The sequence below is a fragment of the Seriola aureovittata genome, chromosome 22 (genome assembly GCF_021018895.1).
Source record: "Seriola aureovittata isolate HTS-2021-v1 ecotype China chromosome 22, ASM2101889v1, whole genome shotgun sequence".
Taxonomy (NCBI): Eukaryota; Metazoa; Chordata; class Actinopteri; order Carangiformes; family Carangidae; genus Seriola; species Seriola aureovittata.
The window spans coordinates 1,690,375-1,711,490 of record NC_079385.1 but is presented as its reverse complement, the minus strand read 5'-3'; the positions used below and the strand labels follow the sequence as shown (position 1 = coordinate 1,711,490).

The window sequence follows — 21,116 nt, the reverse complement described above, 5'->3', positions numbered from 1 at the left end:
AAGTCGAGGACATCATTAGAAGAATACTCATGATGCTCATGGCAGATCTCAGCTGCTGCCGTCCTCTTCTGGTTTGTTTTTTGGTCCTTTATCGGTACCACTTTACAATAAGACGACCCTTGTAAAGGATTTATAAATTCTTTATAATTAGTTTGTTAATTAGTTTCTTAACACTTTATAAATAATAAATAAACAATTATAAATAAGTTATAACACAGTTTTCATACATTATGCAGGCTCACTATTTGGCCAGATCAAGTTAATGATTACTACTCATTACTTAATCTTACTAATGAGTAAAATTATAACTATAGATTATGATAAGTAAGATTATGACTATAACTGGTAAAAGGAGCCTTATAGTAACTCATTAATAAATGATGATGTGTTTTACGCTTTTACCAGTTTAAATGTCTATAACTGATAAATAAATGGTTATAAAAATGAGCTCAGTGAACAACAGGCCGATATTGGATTTTGGCGGCCAATGCCAATACTGATATTAGTATATGGGCAGGATATTTTACAGTTTAACAATAAACTTTATTGTCCAAAATGACATCAGTGCACTGAAACAGTAAACTTCACTGTGAATTAAATAAAATGACTACAAAAAAAACATAAGAACAAATATGTTTATATACATGTATATATATAGCCGTTAGTGCTTCTTTATAAAAGTATTCATATCAGTGCATATGGGAGAATACTATATTCACCAATACCAATATATCTGTGATAGGCCAATATCGGCGAGCTCCAATGAGGACGGCTGCTGAGAGCATGTCAAGGTCAACAATACTGCCAAGGCCTCAGAAGATGAATCTGAGACGTTTTTGCTGTTTCTCCTGTAAAAGTTATTGGTTAATTTAGGTTCATTGTCCTGCCGCATCGTTCAAACGCTCTGAAGCTGAAAGTCTGACTCCTTACCTCATTTCAAATCTGATGTGATGAAGTAGATAATGAAACAACTCTTCCCATCCTCACGCTTCCATTAGCCTGTTCTGGGTGATCTCTCAAGAACAAAAGATATTAGCTGTGAGAAGATGAGACGGAATTTGAGATCCCACTAAAAGCACTTTTATTTTGAAGAGGGAAAAAAAAGCAGTCTAGAATAAATATGCTGACTGTGGAGGTGAGCAGCCATATTGACTGAAAGCTCCAACTCATAATTTATTTACATTCTTCTCATGAATATGAAGGAAGTTGATGCCTCGAGCAAAACAAGTCATTCCCTCTATCCTGATAATTGGCACATTTGTGTATCTGAAAACTTTGTTATGTCACCTTGGAAAAGCTGTCTGTGAATTGTAATGCAAATTTATACTCACTGTTACCCTAGTTCACAGCAGGACAGTGTTCAGAGTGTTCAGAATCAGTGCTTTGGAACTGGGTAGTACTCATATATTTTGCCATTTACAGGCTTTGTATTTGAACTTTTTTAATCATATTAACATCATATGTGGTTAGAACAATCTAATGAAACAGGAAGTTATTGTAGCTCATATACATTGTCCAATCTATCTGACAGGTCAACCAGATTCACCTCAGACTGGTGAGAAAAGCCTGAGGACCTTTGTGATGCTAAATTGTGAAGTGTTGGAGTTTTCATCAAACAATGTTCTTATGGCAATATAGTGAATTTACATACTTGCTATAGAACAAAAGAGCTACTGTGACTCGACTCCACATGGTCAGGTCTTTCTCACATTTCATGTTTGATCGGAGTCCAGAGCTGAATACATCTATAGGTCAAATTTAAGTCACAGTTATAGCGCCACCTACTGGGAACGAGAAATGACAGTTTCTCACCTACTGACGTGCTCCTCCTGGCAGGTAACCAGCTCCACCTAATATTGTGGTTAGCAAAGTCTTAAGAGCTTGATGATGCTGTGATGCGTGGCTCTTTTGAGTTTTCATTAATGCCAGCTTTCGCTAACTCTAGGCTGCGCCGCGGGAGTTTAGCCCTGCAAGAACTAAACTACTGAAATCAAGCATGTGAAAGGGAAGGACATTTAGTAACAGATTGTCTCTCACAAGTGGTCATTAGTTAAACACGCTTTTTTTTGTGCATGTGAAAAGTTCATTCACTTTGCGCTGTAGTGATTCGTTTTTGTGACTTAGTGATTTTGTGTTCGAAAGAAAACGATGAAAAATGTACTTGGAATTTGTTTGACTGTCGTCCAGTGTGGATTCTGGCTATTTAAGTTGATGTTTTGGACATTTCATGGTATTGGGGACTGTTCAAGAATCTTAAGCCATTTGGTCGCTGTGAGCAACATTTACTTTTGTCTATAATATATGTCTATATTTCTATAATATGGTGGTAGTTTGTTTTGTGTCATGCCAACAAATCTGTAATGGAGTAATTTTTTTTGTTCGTTTTTTGGTTCAATGTCAGAAGCTGTGAATTTTGTTTTCTGATATGAATCTTGGGCTTAGGGTGTGGCATGGGATCTAGATGGCGCCGCCTTTAAATTTCAATGGAAGAGCCCTCACTGTATGTTCCACTTTGATGTGTGAAATTTGTTATGTACATGCAACATACTCAGCCTGCACCCCCACCTTGCATGACGGTGGAAGGGCATCTTTAGTTTTTTATTCCTCTGCACCGCCGCCTGCTTCAACTTCTCAGTGTGACCTCACAAAACACTTTTTAGCCACAACTGAAGGCTTCACACATGTTTAATAATTGATATGATTCTGGGTCGAGGAGGCAGACAACCATGAGGAGGTGATTCTAGCCTTTTTGTATTTCCATAAAAAGGAGGAAAAATTGACATAAAATGAAATATTTAACTTGAAATAGGCTCAAAACCAGCCAGTGAAATAGTTCTGCAATCAATGTGAATTGTGGAGACATGCTAATGTCACTGCAGAGAATACTAGTGTCAACATAAACAGTAACTCATGCTCCATCAGTCATTAGAAGTTACTATTACACAATACACTTAAAGCAATGTCCTGACTTAAACCAAACCAAACACAGCTGTAGCATCCATACACATGCAGTGGGCGCAACAATACAAGTAAATGTTGACTGACTGTGTACATGATATATTCTGTCGTGATGTAATTTAGCATAAATGAATAATGTTAGGTGGGTATTCAAACCTGTTAGCAGCTGGCACACAGAATACTATCCATCTAGCGTTCAAGGTCGTTGACCCAGACAGTTCATCAGTTATTCCCAGGCTGTGGTGACGCTGTCCGTGATGCCGCTCAGGATCAAACCATCACTGTCAACGCCAAAGATGAGACAGCTGACGCTATCCGTCTGTCCTGAGACACATGCACATCCTGTTGGGCGCACCCACCTGCTGAGCGTCAGTAAGGCTCATCAGACCTCACATGGTGGTCGTAGTCTTTGTGCACCTGGTGATAAACACATGCTTTGGCAACAAGCCTTTGTTAAAGGGTTAATTTAGGTTTTTGTGTTTTAATGGTGTGGATATGATTTTCGTAGTTTTGGCAAAAATAAAATTGTATTCACTGAAATCTGGGATTACGCCTACATCACTTTCAGCAGCAGAAGATTTTACCTTCAAATGTCTCCTATCTGCTCAGAGTGGCAAAATATTTGCAGAGGACAAATCTGACATTTAAATGGAGTATTTCTACAGAGTGTGTCAGCCAGTTCCCTGATCTGCTGTAAAGAAGTGCAGAGAGCGGCAAGACATTTTGAAAATGTTGGGACTTGACGTTGGTTTCACCCTGTACAACTAATGTTTTCTAATTCTGAGTGACTGTGGGAGCAAAAAATACCTTGTGCTGAGGTCACAAACAGGGCTAAGTTCAGTTTTAACTCACCATAGCTACAGTAGCTGTGCGCACACTTTACCTCTGCAGTGACAGATTAATAATGTTTTGAGTGTGCTCCTCTCTTTTGTTTAGATCTAAAGCTTCTTCTTTCTTTAACCTGTCTGATTGTATCACAGCATATGATTCTTGCACCATTGGACTTTGTTGTCACTGAGCTTCCAAAATCAGAGCAATGTTATTATAAATTTGGGAAATGATGGTTAAAAACTATGAAAATAAATTGCGATAAGACAGAATTTTACTTGAACAGAATAATCGCTTTTGTTAGCAGTTTTTTAAGCTTCTCAGTAAAAGTATTAATTGTAGGACCAACGTACTGCGCAGCCTACATTCTGCCGCAATCTTCCTGTTTTTACTCTTTTACATTCCAATCCAACATTTTTTGTAACCATGAAACAATAGTGCGCAGTTTACTGGTGTGAAAGAAGGCAGGGTTTACATCTCTCAGCTGTTTGTTTTCGCGTTTTTTCCATCCCTCGGATACACGATACACTTTATCTCGGTAATGCCTTGACAGAACAGCCAGGGCTGGAGCCATATTGTTTTATGACCCTGGATAAACAGGGATGTAACCTGAAACTAGTCTGAGTGAAGGAGGCAGAAAACCACGAGGAGGTGATTCTAGTTACATCAGTTTACACTTTTACAATCCGTTACATTGAGAATACAAAGAAACACAAAAGACAAAAGTCTCAGAAAAAGATCGGAGTGGCAGTGTGATGCAGCCAGCATTTTTTTTAATGCAGGACTGTAATGCATTATTTCTATACCCTTAACCTGCTACATTTCATTGTGAAGCTGGACATTAATAAATGACAAATCCTCAGTCGATTCGAATTAAACTGCATCATTTTTGGAATACTGAATCAGTCCTATTCATTTTCTGTCTGTTTTGTCCCAGAGGTTTCTTAAGCTTTCTTCACTGGTAATCTACTTTAGCCTTTAATCAAGGGTTTTGCTTAGGGTAGGGTCAGGCTTAATGGGGAATAGTAGTTCTTCACTCCTTTCTCCTTGTCCAAGTGATCAGACAAAATGGCGGCTGGCTGGTGTACTTGAGCAGAAGTGTTTTCGAGCTGTTTGCCAGGTGAACAGATGCCATCACGTGATGGATCTGTGGCCGAGATTTCTGGCTAAGAGCAGGAGGGAGAGGATGGACCTTTACAGCTGATGAGAATTAAACCTGACACACATGAATTCAGTGGGAGTGTGGCACCCAAACAGTCACGCGTCATTCAGCTAGTGGTCAGCTGATCAGCTTTAAGAACATATGTAGTTTTGACGCATCAGTCAGAGGTGGACATTTTGTGTTTGTAAGTAAATGTATTTTAGTCCTGGTTCTGACATTCTGATACCTAACTTGAGTGTTATTGTGAAAATTAATACATTTATTATTATTATTATTATTGGGATTTGGGAGTACATTGGAGAGCAATTAAAATAAATTAAAAAATGGGGGTACCTCGGTGGCTCACCTGGTAGAGTGCCTACTATTAAGGCTTAGTCCTAACTGTAGTGGCCTAGAGAATTTAGATGATGTATTAAGCGTCCACTTTAAAGGAGGTGTTCAGTGTTTAAAACCTGTGTGTGTGTGTGTGTGTGTGTGTGTGTGTGTGTGTGTGTGAAACATGCAACACATGAAAATCTGTGTAACGGCTGAAAAAGGTGCAGTTAAGTAAAGAAGAATAATCACCCATGTGATCACTGTATGATTCAAATATAAACACTCCAATAAATTCCTGACCAGTGAAAATTTCATCTCAGAGATCCCACCAACAGTCATGTCATACTCACCCAAATACATTTTTTTCATTCATTGATTCACTCCAATCTCTTCATCTCTTCTTCTTTTCTTTTCTGAGAAATCTGATTTTTAATCATGGTAACGTTTCATTGGCCGCCTGTCAGTGACATCATATCCTCTATGATCATGTGTCAGTGTGTTTGTCTGACAGAAGCTCAACATTGACTTTTATCTAGTTTTAAGCCGCATACACTTTTTACACCTTGGTGGTTTCCAGCTCTATATTTGAACCAGATGAAGGATTTTAGTCGTCGGACGTCTGGATCTGAAGTTATCAGAGAAACAAGCTGTGGATAATTCAGCTGCTGGTAAAAACCTGCTGAATGTCTGGTTCATAAGTTATCAGAGAAACAATCAGAAAAGGTTACCATCAATCTCAGCTCCAGCTCTTCCCTGAGTCTCTGTCCTCCGTATGGCATCGCTCAGACTCTGACTTTAAATGTGAAACTGCTTTCAGTGTTTTCAACGGTTAGAATCACCAGGTCTGTTTGATTTCCTGAACCACTGACACTGAAGGAACCCAAACCGAGAGGAGCTTACAGTAATGGGGGTGAAGTCAACTCCAATGATCCCACATTATTTCATGACGTCATCCAACGCTGTTTTTTGTGATTGTTTTGATCAAGAGAGGCAGAAGCTACAGACTGTGTTTAACACAGAGGCAGATCAGAAAATAGAGAGGTTTCTGAAAACAATATCAGAAAATATACTTATATAAAACAGGGGATTAGGAATAAAAGACTGTATCTGATATGAAAAAAAAAATCATAGTTTTCTCCACAGTCAGGATAATTAAATAATAATAATTTACAGTAATATAACATGTATGAGATGTTCAGTAATCGGGTTATTTGCTGATGGTTTTCTCTTGGATGTGAATAACTGAGCATTGTCCTCAGCTAAAACATTGTTATCTTTTGTCCTCTGCTGGGAAAATGTGATTCATGTGTTTTGCTGAGGCTTTTTGTTTGCACAGAGACGATGAGCTTCATGACAAATACCTAACGGCCAAATGAATTGGCTTGGCTGCATAAAAGACCAGGTGCATCTGCAGCCCTGAAAATGCCATATGCAATTTCTGAGCAGCACAAACAAAATGGTCATTGAGTCCAGTTCAGTGGGATTAGACCCAGCAAATCCACTCTGCAAATTAATTACAGCTTGGACGAGATGGAGTCCAGAAGGTGCTCTGGTTCTCCAGGAGAATGCAGAGTGGCCCGTCATGGTTGAGAGGACCCACATATATACAGGCTGTCTTTATATCTTATGACCACAGGGGACAATAAATCTGAAAGAAAAAAGTGTGCCACTTTATTAACACATGCGGGTTAGATAACGAAGTAACCCAAGGCCAAGTTTTATGACATTATTTCTCTTTATTGTGGGAAGTATTTAGAGGCCTTTTTATATATGAAATCTTTTGAGAAAAATGACGACTTATATCTGCTGAAGTTTATTGGCATTTTCTCTGTAGGCCTGTACTGTACAGGGATGTTTATATGAGCCTATGTCAAAAGGAGACCAAGACTCTCCCAGCTGGGTAACTGGTTGTTATCAGATGACAGATGGTATCATACTGGAAAGCCATCTTTTCCCCAACACGGATCAATGCATGTAATGTGAGCTATAATGCTTCTGGTTCCCCCCGCCATACTGTAATAACTGGAGGTCTCCGAGGCTGTCTGTTTTCCCCACTGAGATTCTGAAAAGCCATTGTGTTCTTTAATGATCTTCAACCAAGGCCGCCCCCCCCCCCCTCCCCCTTTGGGAGCTGAGGTATCTAAGATGTAGTGGTGGAGAGAGTGAGAGAACATTCATCCGTCTGCCTCTCTACAGGATTCAGAGCTGCTTGTTCATATTTGAATCAGTCGGAGACGAGGAGAGGAAATTGCTACTGACTTGAATTAGATACAGAGTTACACAGAGTGCAGGCTGCCCTGCTCTACTGACAGTATTGATCGAAAGATCTCTTTGTACTCCCCCGTCTTTAGATCAACACTTTGATGCAACTCCTAAAATGTAAAACCACCGCCTTCTCACTGATCCTCATTGGATCTCTCTATTAAAGGGAAATCTACCATAAATTACTTTCTGCGGAAACAGCTGTTGAAGCTGTGTTTCTGGGCAAAGTTTGTTAGTAAAATTAATTAAATTGTGAAAAGCTCTGCATTTTCTTTCAAGAGTTTTTTTTTCAGTGTCAGTGATTCTACTCGTTCCAGAGTGTCAGGCTCTGACTGAAACCTCTGTCACCTCTGGTTTTTAGCTTTGCCTCAGGAACAATAACAGACCTCTGCTGGAGGAACTGAGTCTACGAGCTGGTTCATATGCTTCTCAGACGTCAGATATAAAGCACGGCTAGAGGCTTTAAACGTCGACAGTAGGATCTTAAGATCAGTTCTAAAAACATACTGGGAGCCAGTGTCAGGAGGCAAAACCAGTGTGATGTGGTCACATCTCCTGGATCCTGTTCAAAGCCTAGACCGGAGTCCAGCTCAGTCTGGAGCTCACTGATAGATTTGTAGTTGAGGCAGGTGATGGGCGTAGGTTTGGTCTCATCATTGGTAGAGACGCAACAACCTGTGATAAAATAATGTTAATATCAGAACAGGTGGACTATGGTTATCTTAAATATAAATTAGCAATTTATAGATAATCCATAATAGTTTATATTTAATCACAACCCTGAAGATGCATCTGTTTCCTCACCGCTGATCGACTTACTACAAAATAATTCATTCATTGCAACGTTTTCATGGAATTTCTCACCTAAAATTCAGCTCATACTTTGACATATCTACGTGTCTATCACATATACATAAGGCTGTAATCTTTCTAGATTTATTTTATCTAAAGTAAAGACGGTAAACTTGACCTACTGTAGTGTAAAAAAAAAAAAAAAACAATAAAAAGGAAAATAAACATTTCTCAAAAAAGTATGTACTAGTGTGACGTGCTTGTTACTGTGGACAGACAGAGCAGATTAAAATATCGTGTTCTAAATGTTCACATTTATGCAGGTTGAGCAGGTGTATTATAAGTCTTTATTGCATTTACAGTAACTACACGAGTTGATGTAAACTACACTTCACGTTAAAAATCTGCATGTCTCCAACACAGGCCGTCAAGAGGGACAGAGTAGCCGGCTGGAATTGCTTTAATGTCAGGCAGTTTGGCTGCCAGCCGGTGCTTAGGGAAAACCCTGCATATGCAAACCTGGGCCCTTGGTTGCAGTAGTCTAGGCATGAGGAGATAAAAGCTTGTCTTTAAAAAATAAAATAGATTGAATTTTGGATGTATTTTTCAAATGGTGAAAACATGGCTGCACAAGTTTTGTTGTGTGCTGCTCAAAATTTACATTGCTGTCAAACCAAACACCAAGATTTATTAATTAATCAATGGTAAATACTTTATTTATCCCCTAGGGGAAATTCATGTGTCCTTCAGTTCATTGATGATGATGATGATGATGATGATGATGAATATAATAAGTTAATAATAGATAAACAATAATAATTAGATTAGTCCACATCCTTTGGCTGAGTTGTTGTATAGCCTGATGGCAGTGGGAACAAAGGATCTCCTGAACCTCTCTGTTCTGCAGCGCAGTGAGATGAGACGGCAGATGCTGCTGTAGCTGCTTCTCTGTCCTGCCAGAATGTTGTGGAGAGGATAGTTGGTATTGTCCAAGATGGCCTCCATCTTACATTGCATGCGTCTCTCTCCACAACAGTCCTGAGTGAGTCCAGACTCCTGCCAAGCACAGACCCAGCCTTTTTGACCAGCTTGTCCAGTCTCTTTGAGTTCTAGTCAGACATGCTGCCGCCCCAGCAGACTGCAGCATAAAAAAGTAAACTGTCCACCACTTACTGATAAAACATGTGCAGCATTTCACTGCAGACGTCAAAGGACCTGAGCTTCCTGAGGAAAAAGAGCCGGCTCTGCCCCTTCAGGAAAAGATAGCATCCATGTTCAGGGACCAGTCCAGTTTACTGTCCAGGTGCACACCTAGTTATTTATAAGTGTGCACCAACTCAATGTCAACCTCGAATGTTGACTGGCTGAAGTGTGACCCTAGACCTGAGGCGAGGCAAACCAAAATCTAAAATTTTGCCACAGTACCTCAGTATTTAGGATAAAAGTCTATTTGTTTGTTCGTTTATATAAATGTTGTTTAACGTGTTATTGTTTGTCATATTGATACTTTGTCCATATTTCCTTTTGGTTTGACACATATTTTCACAATGTTAAACTTCATCAAGCTCTTGTCAATCCTCATGTTGAATCCATTTCCTCCCTGACTTTACCCACAGTGAAACCCCTGCCACTATCTCCACTGGAGGTCCAGTCATCAACACCAGTGGGAGGAGCAGGCGAGCGGCAGGCTTTAGAACTGCGGGTCCGGGCAGTGGAGGAGGAGAACCGTGCACTGCGGCGAGAGCTCAGCCGGCCACCCAGGAGCCCGTCGGCACGCCTTCCACACGGCAGGCACCGCGGCAACCAAAGCCGAACCCACTCAGAGGAGGGCACCGGCGACAATGAGGGCCAGAAAGCTGCCGCAGTGGGTAATAGCTCAGACTGTGTGCAGCAGCCGGTGGTCGATAAATGTGAGGTGAGACACATTTAAAGTGAATTTGTCATCGCAGTTACTGAAACTACAAAATGTTCACTCAAAGCCTTTTTCTGCAGGATGCAATGTGAACTCGAAGCGAGTCTCCAGGAACTATTAGCACATTGTGAGACCATATCATAGACTGGCTTTAGCCTTCTATTAGTCCGATCAAGCAGCAGTGACGGTGTTTGCTGTTGGGATATTGCTCTCTGTCAGAAGCTTCAACATGGATATGCTGTGATCCCCATACTGATAGTACCTCACAGCACCACAGCACATCACTGCCCAGCTCATTGGTTAATCTTGTTGTTGGTGGACACTGTTTCTACATGACCTAACACTTAACTTTGACATTACCCAGATTTCCTGTCGCTTATCTACATCCTATGTGGCAGAACTGGTATCGCTTCAGCAGGCTATTATACTAAGCCCAGCCAATTTATTGGTTGGACTCCAATAAGTCCTGCCGTTTAGTGAATCAATTAATGATGATCTTTGTTTACCCTATTGTCAACAAATCCAATGCTCAGTGCCAAACCAACTATGAATGCATCCTAACAAGTATTGAATGTATATCAGAGCCTCCATCGCCATAAACAACACACACATTTTTGACTCAATCCCACATACACCATCCTGCAGCTAGAAATAGTCACTGGAGTTCCAAATGTGGATTAATCCGCCACTGAATATAGTCCCCAACAAATACCCTTTTTTTTGCCTGAGTAACATTTATTAAAACTTAGTGACAAGCTGTTTAAGAAAATTACTGACCCTTGTTTGTTTTCAGTAGGAACATAAGTGTTATTTTCTTTTCTTTTTTGGAACTTTTTTTTAGTTTATTTTTTTGTTATTTTACAGAACAATACACAATAAAGTGCCTGACATAGGACCACATACCCTAAAAGAAAAAAATGTAAATAGAGACACACACATTTCTCAAAGGGAGGCATTTGCAGCATATTATTATAGAGGAATATAATAAGGACATTTTCAGTGACACTCCATTACAACAACCAAATTTAGTTTGAACAAGCCATCTCACTCTGTTAAACATCTTGTTATGTTACACACATCCACCTTTATGTAAAAAAGCCTCCATTTTCAGTTGTACACAAGGGATTCATTCATTGGTTCCATTACATAGACTCCCACTGAGTCTGGTTTTGTATCTTTCCAATTCACCATTATCATGTTCTTGGCAATCAGTAGAAGTATCTGTATTATATACCTCTGATCTGTGTCACACAGTCCTTTAAGGTTCACCTCCCTTGCAGGTCAACCTTTGAGGCTAACCAGGTTTGGTCAACATGCCAGCCTCATGAACACCTTACAGGTGTGAGTGGTCTGTAGCAAGGCTCCCTTTGCTCACGAGGACTGACAGCTGCTTTGCCCTGGCGTTTCCTACACCCAGCATCTTCAGGATACGGCCGTTCCTTGGATGCCACTTCCCCCTCGCTCCAATTGGGGAAGCCACTTACAAGTACATCCCTGATCCCGCGTTACAGGGTTGACAGTCTTTTCCGTGCTCAGAATCAATTAGTGTGATATCTGAGACTTTGAAGCGAATAGCCACGTCCAGTACAAAGACTGATTTCCCTTTCACCATAATCGTGTCCAGGACTCCCACTCTACCATCTTTGGTAGTGAGATGCTTTTCTCTCATCACCGTCCAGCCCAGCCCTTCACCACTTCCTCCAGAAGTTCACAGATCTTGTTGTGACTCTTCATTCGGTTCGACTTGAAGCTCAGAAGAGGGAGATTTTTTTTATTTTGCATTTTGAGAATAAAGTCAACTCCTCTGTCATTTATCAAGCCTCTGTCAGGGCGCAGTCGCTCCGGGCATCCTTACAGGTGCTCAGTGGATTTAATGAAGTAGTCTGCTATTACTTTTGGGTTGTTGTTTGTTCTGCAGGCCTCCATCCACACTGCATAGCGATTAAAACCATATATACAACCACTGATAGCAATGCTGTATGGCTTCATCTTGCAAATTGATGTGACACAGTACGTTGGGACCTTCGTTGTGGTAATGCCTGCGTCTCAGGCGCCACACCCGCCTGAGCTCCACACCTTCAGGATCAAACAACTTCATCAGTTGTCTTATTGTGTCTTGTGAACAACATATCCCCTCTGAATTGCAAGCAGGTGTACCCAAAGATGTCCTTGCATTTGTCCATTACCCGCTATTCCAGTTTGCACGAATGTTTGGGTGGTTTTTCCTTCTGAACAGATGCAGTTTTTGGCACAATCTCTTCAGTCCTAATGCTGACAACTACACTGTGTTTATGAGCCAAAAGAGAAAGAATCTCCTTGTTGCCGATTCTGAAGTACAATTTCATCAGTTCATCCATACAAGGCATTTTGTAGAGGCAGTCATACGCGCTTGTTTGATATCAAAATCTGATCTCAAAAGAAGATGTCAAGTTCATTGTCGACATTTCGACTTTATTCTCGAAAGGCAAAATTAAAATAAAATTTTCCTATTCTGACTCAGTTCGACTTTATTCTCAACATGTCGACTTTTTTCCTGAAGTGCATGATGGAAAAAAAGTCTTCCTCCTCATTTTTTTTCTCTTATTTTCTCATCTATGGCCCTAATACTCCTTCATACAGATCAAATTATCATATCACATGACCAGATTCATCCTCTGAGGCCATGGCAATATTGTTATTATAATAAAAGCTGTTGATCAGATTGTTCTGCACAATGGAGATTAACATGGAGATGCTTTTTTCTGGTCAGTCTCTTCTTTAGGACTTTAGCATTCCAGGTAGAACACAGGTGATAACCTTCCTTTACTTAGTGAACTGCTCACCCATTCTTTGTCAAACTGTTCACATCTCTGTGATTCAACCTCCATCCAACTTTATGTTTCTTCATCTCATTTTTACAACCATTTATTTATCAGCTACAAACATTCATCATTTATGAAGGAGTTATTATAAGGCTCCTTTTACCAGTTAGAAATGGTAGTGATTAATGATTTACAAATTGTGTCTCCAGGTGTTGGAGAGCACTACAGCAGAGGTGAAAACAAGTTGTACAAAGTGACGTCTGATAAACGTCACCAGGTGATATCACTTGGGCCGACATCGCCTAGGTCTGAAGAATACAAGTTTAAAAATTTAAAAAAATCAGTGTGTCTCAGACCAAACTGTCAGTGGTGAAGTTGCATTGTGGGTAATGTACCCACCAGGTTTTGACAAGGAAGAAAAATAGATGGAATAAAGATGAAGTCTCTTATTCTGCTGCAGCGATGTTTTTTATCTGTCCAAAGCTAAATCGGTGCGGTACTGTTTTCATTCCATTCATATAATGAAGGAATAGACGGAGGGAAAGGGGCACTTAAATCTTAGATTGGAATTTATTTGATTAAAAATGGGATATCCAGTCAGTGCAGTCTCACTGTTGTATCTTAGGACACAGCTTCAATGTCACAGAGGAAGAGCTTCCAGAATCAGTGAGTTAGCCAGGCGACAGCAGAAGTTATTCTCACCGTTAATGTTGTTTGAAAAAGAAAAAATACTAAATATGAATATGTGCCTAATACATTTTCATATGTCTTTTATAGCCAGGATTAAGAATACAACGAGGAGAACTGCAGCTCCACACACACACACACACACACACACACACACACACACACTTTCTCACTGGCAGGTGTGTGTGATTTGAGTGTAGTGCTGTCAAAATATACCCTCAAATGGTTTCTTATCACCACCCTCTACTTTCCTCCTACATCAGCTGTCACTCACACACGATTCTTATACAACCAAGCATTGTTCGAAAGGCAGAGCCCCTTCAGGGTCGGGGGGGGGGGGGGGGGGTGGGGGGGGGGGGGGGGGGGGGGGGGCGGCTTGTAGAGAGGGCAGTCTGACTGTAGCACCCCTCCAGCAGTGCTTGAACATGACCCCTGCTCATTTGGAGGGGTTAGCGCGGTTGCCCTGATCCGGACCGCTGTTGGGAAGATCACTGTAGGAACCTTTTGCATTTCTGTTGTCAAGGTAACGTGATACTTCGCAAAGTGCTGTTCCATTCCTCTTTACACCGTTTTGAGCACTTGTAGCCTCTCGCACTCAGTCACTCACCAGGTGACGTCACTGAAGCCTGTGAGGGTTTAACGCATTGGGATTGAGCCTTAAAGCTGGGTTAGGCAACCCTGGAGATATTAGCGTGAGTTAGCTAAATTCTATAAAATTTGCAAAGAATTCCAGCCCCTCCTCAAGAGAGCAAATGTATGGGAGAAGCATAGCCTCACAATATCAACATTGAAATTGCCGAACATATAGGCTACACAGAGCACATACAAGCTAACGTAATGTGTAAACAGGTGACAGCAATAGCCAGAGACATACTGTTTACAGGCTGTCTATACGTGGCTCAGCTGGTAGAGAACGTACCAGTCAACTAGTCAACTAGTGTCATGGTCATTTACAGTCATTTTTGGTTTCACTTTGAAGTAAATGGTTCAGATAATTGCTATGATAAAAAAAAATAAAGAACCAGATTGTAAAGAATGAACAGAAATGTTCCCTCAAATGGAAATGTACAAATATACAAGGGTTTTTTTTTTTGTTGCAATTTTCTCATTTGAGTGAATCAACAATCTCCAGGAAGAAAACCTGTCAATATTTTTCTACCCTGTGTGCCGCAGAATGAAAGTCTCTCTTTCTAACCTGTTTTTCTTTTTTTTTTATTTCGATATATTCCCTCTAATCCTTCGCTCCTTCTCCTCCACAGACGATCCACGTGGCTATCGTATGTGCAGGTTATAATGCAAGTCGAGATGTGGTGACGCTGGTTAAATCGGTCCTTTTCCACAGGTACAGCAATGCTCTTTTTTTTCCTTCTCACACTAACCCATTCTCCTCAAAAATTACACTTACAATAATTTACACCAGCAAATACGTTTTGGAGGTAATACCAACAGGATTCCATTTTCTTCTAGTGTTCTGATGAAATATCTGGAAAGCTGTTAAAATGTTGATACTGAATGTATCAGTAAAATTTTCACTGACAACATCCAGTATTTGAACTATTTTCCCCTAAATGTCCCTTTAGCTTTATTAAACCATTTCTACGGTTATTTTTAGGAACTGGCAAGAGTTTAGGTTTGGTTTCAGAAATGGGGACAAAGTGAAATAAAGATAAAAAAAAGAAATGCTTTGTAAACCTCAGCTGGATTTTTAATTTGTTAACCCTTTTAAAATCATATTTACTTTCCTTGTTAGAGATAAATGTATGATAGATAGATAGATAGATAGATAGATAGATAGATAGATAGATAGATAGATAGATAGATAGATAGATAGATAGATAGATAGATAGATGCTTTACTGTCACCTGTGTCAAATTCTAGCATTTTCTTTCGGAGAATATTAAATGTAATTAAAAAATACAGATTCAGATTATTGGCTGGACCGCAACAGATATAATCTGGAATGTGATTGACTGACTGATCATATTTCCACCACTGGTCAGCAGAGTAACTCGTCACTGAGATGGAGTTTGTGGATCAAACAGGTTCTATAGGGGGTGTTTACAGCTGCAGTGTTGACAACTTAGCTCATTGTCTCTAGATTTCGAGAGTTTTTTTCAAACAGACTGGGTGTAAACCTGGTTCAGGTCTGGACCGTGTGTGGATGGCGATGTGGGGCTGAGAGCTACGCCTCCTGTTACAGGCAGTCTACTGAGCCGCTCTGATTTCCCAGCTGCTCAGGAACCGCAGGGAAGAGGAGGATCACTCCCAATACACTGAGCCTCACCTCCATTACAGCAAATAAACAACTTTCATTACATGTCTCATTATTACAAAGGAGACAGAGGAATAACTAAACATAAGACACACCAAGCAGAGAGCAGGAGAGAGGGAGGGAGAGAGAGAAGTCATCAGTAACGAGGCTTCGTACTAACGACTATCACCAACTCTACATATCAAACAGAGGGAGTTAGACATAAAAACCTGCCTCTAATAAAAGTCTGTTACGTTCTGAAGTTGAAGTAAATAAAGACTAAACTATTGTGGATCCAGACGGAGGCTGTGCTCCGGTTCAGACCTATACTAGGTTTAGACCTAGTCTTTGTTTTTAGATAGTGAGGCAATTGTGTAAGATCTGAGTGGTGTCTGCCAGTCTTCTCTTCTGTTTCCGTTCTATCCCAACAACCTACAGCAACAAGGTGGGGTAGGTGACTGAGCCTGTGAGCCCAGGCCCAGGGAAAAAAAGTTTGTAAAGCACTTGTTCCAGTTACTGGATGGAAAAGACGAGCCTCCACTCACATAATTTGACATCAGGAGCACTTAGCTGTTAAACAGTGTGAAACATCACTTGATGTTCAATGTGTGCCATTAGTCTTACGTAAATATGAATAATGAATGCTTTATTATGCGTTGGAGATGGAGGGTCCATTAGTAATCAGTCAGTGTGCATTCAGCATCACCACTTCTAACAGCACTACTTGTTAATTAGCTCCAAAGTTGCAGGTGAATTAATCATAAATGCAATTATAATTTCGTTTTATATCGATGGAAACTTCACTCTGACTCCTGCTGACAGAGACACACTCACACTGTCATTTATTTTCTTTACGACCAGAGATACTTAAGCAGCACAGCGCCTGTTTCTATTATTTCATTCAGGCTGAAGTAACAAGATTTTTGTCCGGGTAAAATGTTCTCCCTAATAAAACAATGGGGTTTCTACACAAAACTACTGTTGTGCTCATTATTAAATATTCTAATTGTGATTGATTAACTGAGTCCGAGTGAACATTTAACTTTTTTGAAACCATCTGAAGCATTCTCCCCATTTAGTCTTGTTAAAAATCATATACACATACACTCTCAGTGCAACTTTCTAACTTACTTTTAATGGTCCACGTTTGTTTAAAAAGTCGAATAAAAAAAGACAGGAAAAAAAAAAACTTTCAGTATCATTTTATCAAATTCTTAATTGAATATTTAAAATGCCTAGATTAAACAAATCAAACAACCACATTGTTATTTATATGACCCTTTTTATGAATGTACTGTTTTATAATTAAATAAAAACATTTGGTAAAAAAAGACCAGAAGCTGGCAGACAGCTGTGTGTGCATAATGCAGACCAGCCCACAGGAAACTTTTAAAGTGAAGGGATGTCAGTCAGGGCCGTCAGCTCGGTTCTGCACCCAAGCTGTCATTCAACAATTTATTGATTGTCTGAGATCAATTGATTTTTTTCTCTCTAGGTACAACCTGAAAATGTGATGAGTATAGAGGACCAGGGATGTCACAGGAAAAGTAATTACTTAGTATCATATTTCAAAGAAAAGGTATTAAAAAAAGGAATTGTAAAAATGTATAAGTTAACCATTAATCCATCAATAAATACTTCAGATTTTAGAAAATGGATTTACAAAAGCAGCATTTAGCTTCTCCACTTAGCGTTTCTGTGACACCAGGCTAAATCCCAATTGGCCATGAAATGTAACAAACTCTCTGATTGGTTGGCTAGCAACTAGAGGGTTTTACCAGCACGGAAGGCCCAGAGTGTCACAGAGAAGCTAAATGACAAGCAGCTGGAAAAAGGAAATGGAAATCAAATGTATTCCCATTTTTAAAATGCCTTTTCAATTAGTTTTTCAAATTCTATTATTCATTTATGAATTAATAAATGTATTTAGAAATGGTTTAGTTAATGAGAGTTTTAGGCTGTTTTTGTAAATCTGAAGTATTTATCGATGGATTAATCGTTCATTTATAAATTCTTTCTATAATTCCTGTTTTTATTGCCTATTAGAATATGGAATTTAAGGAAACACTTCATTACTTTTCCTGTGACGTCCCTGGTCCTCCACAGTTGAGCAGCACAAGCTGTGAAATGTATCTGAAAGACTGAAAAAACAGCTGTAGGACAGTGAGTTATAAATCTCTTCTTCCAAATATCAAATCCATGATTATTCACTTTTGTATGCTATTAATAACATGTCCATATAACATGTCAATATGGGTGTTTTATTCATTCATATACAAGTATTTGTGGCATATTGGCAAACTTAAGATGTCTTCACATGCTACCAAAACACCCAAACAAATTACTGTGTAACTTTTATTTTACATAAAAGATAACTGGCGTAGAAATGAAGCTTTTTCTGTCATTCTGAAAAGAAGACATGCAGTTCAGGTTTAATCCCCAGATCATTTTTACAAAATAATGCTCAAAGTGTAAAGCGAGTATGACTAACGTCTGAATTATACAGTGCATGAAGTTTAAAGATTCAACACATTTGGTCAAAAATGTGTTTTTTTATTGGGGACATGTCACCAGCAGCACAGCTGATATACCAACCCCCTGCAGGCTGTGTTTAATCAGAGGGGATGTTTAAATGTTGACTCACTGCTATGGACTGTCATCTGCGTGTTGGGAATCCTGCTGTCGGACTGAAATGATGGGACATTGATTGTCAAACACAGGCTGACTCTCCAGCATAGATGACCTGCAGCTTTTATCAAAAAGTCACTCCGGCTGTATTTCTTCCATATTGTCGATTTGTAATACAGTATTGAACATGCTATAAATTCCCGGTGAAACCAGATTTAAATGATGCGGTATTCCATTCTTTTCAGTCACCATGCTGCCAGCTAATTTCCAGCAGTGCTGCGTTGTTTAGTCTGCGCTGTAAATCATATTTGCCGTCAGTTCATCTCTTGCCCCAGTAATGGAGAGCCTCATTGTGTGACTGATGCTGTTCCACCTGAAAGATGGCCTCTTTCTGGTGTATTCAGTCAGACTGCAGGGCCTCTCATCATTCTGATGAGTCCGACAGCATCTGTATGTGACCTGTCGGGATAATCCATGGCCGTCCTCAGCAGAAAAACGACACATCAGTCCTTTTTTCGGAAGCTTTAAATGAGCTATGTCTCTCCTTTGTCAGAAGAAAAGGCTGAAGTGACACAGTGTTGTTACAGTGCTACAAAACCTCTCAGGGAGGGGGGGTCAGGCTGAACAGCTGGAAGTATAAAGTTTCCGCTTTTGTCACCAGAGACCACAGTGCACATCTCGTCACTAACAGATATTCAGACACACCGGGAATAGACCCAAATACACAACTCAACACACAGTCCACTTTCCAAAATATCAGGTCCTTTAATAAAAAACGAGTTCGGTACATAGGAGTCAGTCAGTAGAGGCAAATAGTTGAAAAGGGGCGAAGCTGAGGCAGAGTGAAGTCCAGAAAAAGGGTCAAACAACACTAGGAGAATAAAGGCTGGTACGTTCGCAACAACAGGCAAAGACGAACTGGCAAAGGTAGCAGGGAGTGCACGGACTAAATACACAAAGGAGGCAGGGATAATTACATGGCAGACAATCACAAAGATCTGAAATGAGAGGAGAGTTAGTCGCCTAAATAAAACAGAAACAGAAAAACTAAAAGATGACCTAGTGCCAAGGCGAGGCAGGACAATCTCCTACTAAAAGTGGTTCCTTTTAAACAAAGCTGCGATCGGAAAGTCTTTTTTTTCTTATGAAGGTTCTTGTATCTAGAAACAACAGAGCAGCTGTTTTATGTTTGTGACACGATCCAGAACTGATGGAAATCCTTGACTGATCGACTGAAGCCCGAATCCATAAATATAGATGATCTTTAAATCCTGTTGAATTCATAGTTAACAATATCATCATCATAACTGAATACTTATGTCTGCATATGATTTATTCTGATCTCTTGCACACTTATTGTTATTTAATTATTATTTTAATGGCTGAACTTTCTCTATTTGTATATTTCTTTATACATAAAGTTGGTTAAAAAAAAATGAGCCATACATTCTTATTCATCACCACACAGAAACAAAGACTTATCAATGAATGCATCTCTATTGCGGAATCAGATTGATTAACATACTAGGTAAATCATTGCAGAAATAATTGCTTAATAATGTTGCTGTGCAGAGGTTTTGCTCGTTTAGTAAAAGCTGCTCAGTGTGAATGAAAGGTCAAACAGAGAAAAGGTGAGCCTTGTAATTCTTGATATAAACCAAACCAAACAGTGTGTGGTGCAGATACAGATGTGAGCCACTGGTGCATCTGTATCTGCACTGATACTGGCATTATTAAGGGAAGAAGAGACTCAGTCTACATGATGTAATTCAGCGTTTGTGCTATTAGCTGCATTTATTCAGTCACGATGAGCTGATGACTCATGTTTAGTGCGACAGTTATTCCTGATAACACTGTCGTATTTGATATATTTAACTGTTTTATAGCATTATCACAGAAGAAGCTCTGTGGTGACCTAATGTCAGTTACTGCTGACACTAACTCATCAATCCCTGATGCAGATTTACATATTATCGGCTATCTGTTGTTTTGAGAAAGTGCCTGGAGGGAAGAGATTTTGTTCTGTTCTGACAGTGCATGTTAATGATGACAAGCTTTAAGCAGCTACAGCAGCAGCTCAGCTGAAGTGCACGGAAGAATATATAGAAGCATATAATTAAAACAATCACAAAGAGACACAAAACAACCACAAAATGATGCAAAACAACCACAAAGACACACAAAACAACTACTAAGAGACACAAAATGACCACAAAGAGTTGGAGAATGACAGAAACACAGAAACAGCTACAGCTACTACACAGACAAAGAATGATTACAAAGAGGGAAAATTACAACAAGATGTTGACATGCCATTTGCTATTGTTTCCTGGGTCTTTCTTTGTCTCCATCCCGGGGCTGATTGCCTAGAAATCTAGAACTACACAATACCGGTGGCTCTCACAAGAGGAAATGTTCACGTTACAAGTTGAACGGGATGTTGTGTCTGTGCTCAGGTCAGGTTAATGGTAAAACTGAGGGCTGAAGTATAATAGCAACACAACCTCATTGCATCCCGAC

At 39.8% G+C, this 21,116-nt stretch overlaps 1 protein-coding gene across 1 annotated transcript in view; it reads left to right on the top strand.

Moving 5' to 3' along the window:
- The window catches only part of large1 (LARGE xylosyl- and glucuronyltransferase 1), a 115,891-nt gene that overhangs the window by 37,205 nt on the left and 57,570 nt on the right, over positions 1–21,116 (top strand). The window contains exons 3-4 of the mRNA XM_056367687.1: positions 9,934–10,232; positions 14,977–15,059. Coding sequence (XP_056223662.1) covers positions 9,934–10,232; positions 14,977–15,059 — 382 coding nt within the window. The remainder of the gene's footprint in view (positions 1–9,933; positions 10,233–14,976; positions 15,060–21,116) is intronic.